The sequence below is a fragment of the Staurois parvus genome, unplaced genomic scaffold, assembly GCF_062004578.1.
Source record: "Staurois parvus isolate SC_StPar_1 unplaced genomic scaffold, SC_StPar_1.0 ptg000116l, whole genome shotgun sequence".
Taxonomy (NCBI): Eukaryota; Metazoa; Chordata; class Amphibia; order Anura; family Ranidae; genus Staurois; species Staurois parvus.
Genome location: NW_028317912.1, coordinates 6390001 through 6397018, shown reverse-complemented (window position 1 = coordinate 6397018; position 7018 = coordinate 6390001). Strand labels below are relative to the sequence as shown.

Genomic DNA, 7018 nt, shown 5'->3' with positions numbered 1-7018 from the left:
AAGGGGGGGGAAAGCGTCCGGACTGGAAGGGGGTGAAAGCGTCCGGACTGGAAGGGGGGGAAAGCGTCCGAACTGGAAGGGGAGTGAAAGCGTCCGGACTGGAAGGGGGGGAAAGCGTCCGAACTGGAAGGGGGGGGAAAGCGTCCGGACTGGAAGGGGGTGAAAGCGTCCGGACTGGAAGGGGGGGAAAGCGTCCGGACTGGAAGGGGGGGAAAGCGTCCGAACTGGAAAGGGGGGGAAAGCGTCCGGACTGGAAGGGGGTGAAAGCGTCCGGACTGGAAAGGGGGTGAAAGCGTCCGAACTGGAAGGGGGGGGAAAGCGTCCGGACTGGAAGGGGGTGAAAGCGTCCGGACTGGAAGGGGGGGAAAGCGTCTGAACTGGAAGGGGAGTGAAAGCGTCCGGACTGGAAGGGGGGGAAAGCGTCCGAACTGGAAAGGGGGGGAAAGCGTCCGGACTGGAAGGGGGGGAAAGCGTTCGAACTGGAAGGGGGTGAAAGCGTTCGAACTGGAAGGGGGGGGAAAGCGTCCGGACTGGAAGGGGGTGAAAGCGTCCGAACTGGAAGGGGGGGAAAGCGTCCGGACTGGAAGGGGGGGAAAGCGTCCGGACTGGAAGGGGGTGAAAGCGTCCGAACTGGAAGGGGAGTGAAAGCGTCCGGACTGGAAGGGGGTGAAAGCGTCCGGACTGGAAGGGGGGGAAAGCGTTCGAACTGGAAGGGGGTGAAAGCGTTCGAACTGGAAGGGGGGGGAAAGCGTCCGGACTGGAAGGGGGTGAAAGCGTCCGAACTGGAAGGGGGGGAAAGCGTCCGGACTGGAAGGGGGGGAAAGCGTCCGGACTGGAAGGGGGGGGAAAGCGTCCGGACTGGAAGGGGGGGGAAAGCGTCCGGACTGGAAGGGGGTGAAAGCGTCCGGACTGGAAGTGATTAAATATAGGTGGTTGAGATGCAGTCCCCCAACCCTTAGGCTGCAAGATCGTTGACAAGCCATAGCTATGGTGCTCTGCTTCTCGTTGCAACAAAAATGATCCACCCCTTTCACATTCAGCGGGCAGTACTGCCACCAAAGGCAACTCGTTCAAGTGAATGAGGCCATGCCACAACAGCGAGGGAAATGCTGGGATTACAGTTGCAGTGTGGTATTCCCATTCCAAAAAGAAAAAAACAAGCATTCGGTAGGCGGCAGTATTGCCTTTTTTCAACACCTGTTGACGTCTGTGCTGCTCGATTAACCCCTTGACGCCAACGTAACACAAATATGCGGCCTCACAGAACAGAGCTTTTTTCCTTGGGTCCGCATATTTGCATACCTGTTTTTGTGCTGGGAGCGCACCGCACAGCGCGCTGTCAGCACAGAGACCGCGGTGTCCGGGTCCTGTTCTAACGATCGGGACCTGGGACTCCCGATTCCGGGTCACATGATCTCTGTGATAGCCTCTGATTGGCTATCACAGTGATCAGTCACTGTACAGCCTGGCCCCCTTGTTTTGTTTTTTTTCTCTCTCTATGAATGGAGAAGAGAGATACATTGTATCTCTCTAACTCCTGGCATAGAGAGCAAAAAAAAGTTTGTAAAAAGAAAAAAAGATAAATAAATATAAAAAAATACCTAGATCAAGGTTTGATCTAGTTCAGTGCCAGGGTTAGTGTTTGGGTCAGGGTCAAAGGTCAAGGTAAAAAAGGGTCAGGGTCAAAGATCCGGATTTAAAAAAAAAATATTGGTATCAGTGTCAATATCGGTGTGTTTTAGGTAAAAAAAAAAAAAAAAAAAAAAGACAAAAACAAAATGCGCACTATTGTTTCTGAGCTGTACTACGGGTGCAGACAACAAGTAACATGCACATATATGGTATCGTTGTGATTGTCAAGAGCTGGAGAATTTATTTTGGGTTCTTTGGTAGGTTATGGTAGTAACAAGAAACACACAGCTAAATAAAAAAAAAATCTTTTTTAAAATCTAATTTTTTACTATTTTGGGCCAGTTTTCCTTTGATATTAAAAAAAAAATCAGGAGATATCCATTACCACCAAATGAAAGCCCAATTTGTCCTGGAAAATAATGTGGTATAATTCACCTGGATGTACAAAGTAGTTGTGATGATAGGTACGGTTTTACTAACTCATGTCATCATTGCAAAATTGTGCTTAGGCATTTAGATTTGTTTTACCCTTAGGCGTGAAGAGGTTAAACATAGATTGTTCTCATCCGACATCAGTACCTGACCTAGCAAATGTTCTGATTAAATGGGCAAAAAATATTCACAGATGCTCTACAACAGGGGTTAAAATTTCGAGGCCATACCTACTAGCCGGTCACAAAACTTACTCTCCACCAGTTGCCCCACCCAACCTTGCCCAAGGTATCTGTCAGCACTGTCATAGGTTGTTAGACTCGGCGGCCACCCATTCCTTAACAACTCATGAGTCATCAGCTGTCAGCGGGGTTGTAAGAATGTAAGAAGTAAGAAGAACAAAAATATTGCTGGCAATTAAAAAATAATAAAAAAAATTAGGTGGGCCCCCCCTCCATCTCTACCAAGCCCTTTGGGTCTGGTTTGGATTTTGACGGGAACCCCGACTCCAAAATTAAAAAAAAAATTAATTGTGTTCCCCCAAAATCCATACAAGACCCTTATCTGAGCATGCAGCCCAGCAGGTCAGGAAAAGGGGGGGGGGGAACGAGCGAGCGCCTCCATTTCCACAACTGTGGGTGCGGTTGTGGGGGTCTGCACGGGGGGGGGCCTTTTCTGAATCTGGAAACCCCTTTTAGCAAGGGGCCCCCCAGATCCCTGCCCCCACCCAGTGATATCACATACAGTCAGGTCCATAAATATTGGGACATGGACACAATTCTAACATTTTTGGCTCTATACACCACCACAATGGATTTGAAATGAAACAAACAAGATGTGCTTTAACTGCAGACTGTCAGCTTTAATTTGAGGGTATTTACATCCAAATCAGGTGAACGGTGTAGGAATTACAACAGTTTGCATATGTGCCTCCCACTTGTTAAGGGATCAAAAGTAATGGGACAGAATAATATTCATAAATCAAACTGTCACTTTTTAATACTTGGTTGCAAATCCTTTGCAGTCAATTACAGCCTGAAGTGTGGAACGCATAGACATCACCAGACGCTGGGTTTCATCCCTGATGATGCTCTGCCAGGCCTCTACTGCAACTGTCTTCAGTTCCTGCTTGTTCTTGGGGCATTTTCCCTTCAGTTTTGTCTTCAGCAAGTGAAATGCTCAATCAGATTCAGGTCAGGTGACTGACTTGGCCATTGCAGAACATTCCACTTCTTTGGTTGCTTTTGCAGTATGCTTTGGGTCATTGTCCATCTGCACTGTGAAGCGTCCAATGAGTTCTAAAGCATTTGGCTGAATACGAGCCGATAATATTCCCGAAACACTTCAGAATTCATCCATAGTAACAATGTACTACTTTGTGTAAAAAAAAAATAAAAATACTGATCACTTCCCCAATTTGCTTATAGCAAAGAATTTTTTTTTTTTAATGGTTGAACTGGATAGGCTTTTGTCTTTTTTCAGCCAGACTATGTAACTATACAGGGGTGTAATGCTCTCCATCCTATTTAGAGCTCCTGACCAACTCCCATCACCTTCTGGGCACAAATGACAAAGTGAAACTCCACTCTTTCAATCATTGACTATTTGTATTTCTTACGCTGCTAGCTTTAATAAATAGATAGTAACATTTGTCATATTAACTTGTTTTAAACTATTTTTTTTACATTTCTCCTGACAGAGAAAGAGGGGTTGTGATCACTGCTCAAGGGACCCCTAGCACCATTAGAAGGAACCTTTGTTGAAAAGCTAGTTTATGGACTGATGATCGTCCACAGATTGTGTCAGTAAGATGAAATTATAATTACATTTCTGTTTTTACTGTCTTTTGGGCTTTCAGTGATACCCTTTTATACTTAACCGCTTGCCGACTGCAGTTTTACTGCTACATTGCGGGGCTGGCTGCGCAGAAAAACACGCACACACATACACAGGACACGCACTGACCGACCTGGCTACGCTGTCACACATGCGGATCAGCGGGTCCTGGCCAATGATTCATGGCCAGGACCCGCCAATCGGCAGAACGAGAGACAGGGGAGAGATCTGTGTCCATGAACAACACAGATCTCTTTACGGACAGTGGGGTTGTGGCGGTTTTTGTCTCCCTGAAAAGCAGAGAATATAAAAACCATCACATCCCTTAGTAAAAACAGCACGCAGGTAACACTTGTTAGGCACACAGTTAACCCCTTGATTGCTCCAGATGTTGACATCTTCCCAGCCAGTGTCATTAGTACAGTGACCGTGCATATTATTAGCACTGATCACTGGATTAGTATCACTGGAGATGTCAGTACGGAAGGCATACTGACACTGGCTAACTGACACTATCACAGTTCCGCTGTAAGTCACATTACTTGTGTGCGTGTGTATATATATATACACAGTTGTGCTCAAAAGTTTGCCTCCCCGGGCAGAAATTGTGAAATTTTGGCATTGATATTGAAAATATGACGGATCATGCCACAAAATGCTCTTTTATTGAAGGATGATGATCATATGAAGCCATTTATTATCCAATAGTTGTTTGGCTCCTTTTTAAATCATAATGATAACAGAAATCACCAAAATGGCCTGGATCAGAAGTCTCCGCCCCCCGGGATCAGAAGTCTCCGCCCCCCGGATCAGAAGTCTCCGCCCCCCGGATCAAAAGTCTCCACCCCCCGGATAAGGAATCTCTGCCCCCTGGAATGTTTGGCCTTGGTACAGACACACAAGGTGACACACACACGGGTTAAAATGCCAATTAGAGGTTAATGTCGCACATCTGTGGCTTTTTAAATTGCAATTAGTATCAGTGTATAAATAGTCAATGGGTTTGTTAGCTCTTACGTGGAAGTACTGATTAGGATAGATACTGAGCCACGGGGATCAAAAAAGAACTGTCAAAATTCCTGCGTAACAAGATAATGGAACTTTATAAAGATTATGATGTAAAAAGAAGCCAAACAACTAATTGATGATAAATGGCTTCATATGATCATCATCCTTCAATAAAAGAGCATTTTTTGGCATCATCAGTCATATTTTCAATATCAATGCCATGGTACGCAAACTTTTGAGCACAACTGTGTGTGTGTATATATATATATATATATATATATATATATCTGTGTTTATATGTGTATTTTACCTTTTTAATTATTTATATATATATATAACACCATATACTGTATATATATATGTGTGTGTGTATATATACAGTCAGGTCCATAAATATTGGGACATGGACACAATTCTAACATTTTTGGCTCTATACACCACCACAATGGATTTGAAATGAAACGAACAAGATGTGCTTTAACTGCAGACTGTCAGCTTTAATTTGAGGGTATTTACATCCAAATCAGGTGAACGGTGTAGGAATTACAACAGTTTGCATATGTGCCTCCCACTTGTTAAGGGACCAAAAGTAATGGGACAGAATAATAATCATAAATCAAACTTTCACTTTTTAATACTTGGTTACAAATCCTTTGCAGTCAATTACAGCCTGAAGTGTGGAACGCATAGACATCACCAGACGCTGGGTTTCATCCCTGGTGATGCTCTGCCAGGCCTCTACTGCAACTGTCTTCAGTTCCTGCTTGTTCTTGGGGCATTTTCCCTTCAGTTTTGTCTTCAGCAAGTGAAATGCTCAATCAGATTCAGGTCAGGTGACTGACTTGGCCATTGCAGAACATTCCACTTCTTTGGTTGCTTTTGCAGTATGCTTTGGGTCATTGTCCATCTGCACTGTGAAGCGTCCAATGAGTTCTAAAGCATTTGGCTGAATACGAGCCGATAATATTCCCGAAACACTTCAGAATTCATCCATAGTAACAATGTACTACTTTGTGTAAAAAAAAAATAAAAATACTGATCACTTCCCCAATTTGCTTATAGCAAAGAATTTTTTTTTTTTAATGGTTGAACTGGATAGGCTTTTGTCTTTTTTCAGCCAGACTATGTAACTATACAGGGGTGTAATGCTCTCCATCCTATTTAGAGCTCCTGACCAACTCCCATCACCTTCTGGGCACAAATGACAAAGTGAAACTCCACTCTTTCAATCATTGACTATTTGTATTTCTTACGCTGCTAGCTTTAATAAATAGATAGTAACATTTGTCATATTAACTTGTTTTAAACTATTTTTTTTACATTTCTCCTGACAGAGAAAGAGGGGTTGTGATCACTGCTCAAGGGACCCCTAGCACCATTAGAAGGAACCTTTGTTGAAAAGCTAGTTTATGGACTGATGATCGTCCACAGATTGTGTCAGTAAGATGAAATTATAATTACATTTCTGTTTTTACTGTCTTTTGGGCTTTCAGTGATACCCTTTTATACTTAACCGCTTGCCGACTGCAGTTTTACTGCTACATTGCGGGGCTGGCTGCGCAGAAAAACACGCACACACATACACAGGACACGCACTGACCGACCTGGCTACGCTGTCACACATGCGGATCAGCGGGTCCTGGCCAATGATTCATGGCCAGGACCCGCCAATCGGCAGAACGAGAGACAGGGGAGAGATCTGTGTCCATGAACAACACAGATCTCTTTACGGACAGTGGGGTTGTGGCGGTTTTTGTCTCCCTGAAAAGCAGAGAATATAAAAACCATCACATCCCTTAGTAAAAACAGCACGCAGGTAACACTTGTTAGGCACACAGTTAACCCCTTGATTGCTCCAGATGTTGACATCTTCCCAGCCAGTGTCATTAGTACAGTGACCGTGCATATTATTAGCACTGATCACTGGATTAGTATCACTGGAGATGTCAGTACGGAAGGCATACTGACACTGGCTAACTGACACTATCACAGTTCCGCTGTAAGTCACATTACTTGTGTGCGTGTGTATATATATATACACAGTTGTGCTCAAAAGTTTGCCTCCCCGGGCAGAAATTGTGAAATTTTGGCATTGATATTGAAAATATGA

The 7018-nt window shown here is 44.3% G+C and overlaps 1 protein-coding gene across 3 annotated transcripts in view; it reads left to right on the top strand.

The window, feature by feature from the left end:
- Positions 1 to 5986: 5986 nt before the first annotated feature.
- Positions 5987 to 7018, top strand: part of LOC149467314 (uncharacterized) — a 69689-nt gene continuing 68657 nt past the window's right edge. For 2 of the 3 annotated variants that reach the window (XR_016311970.1, XM_089671978.1), the window contains exon 1: positions 5987 to 6344. Coding sequence is in view for 1 of the 3 variants with exons in the window: in XM_089671978.1 (XP_089528104.1) it covers positions 6326 to 6344 (19 nt within the window). In the remaining 2 variants the exon portion in view is untranslated. Of the gene's footprint in view, positions 6349 to 7018 lie in introns of all 3 variants that reach the window. The other variant, XR_016311971.1, reaches the window with a different exon arrangement.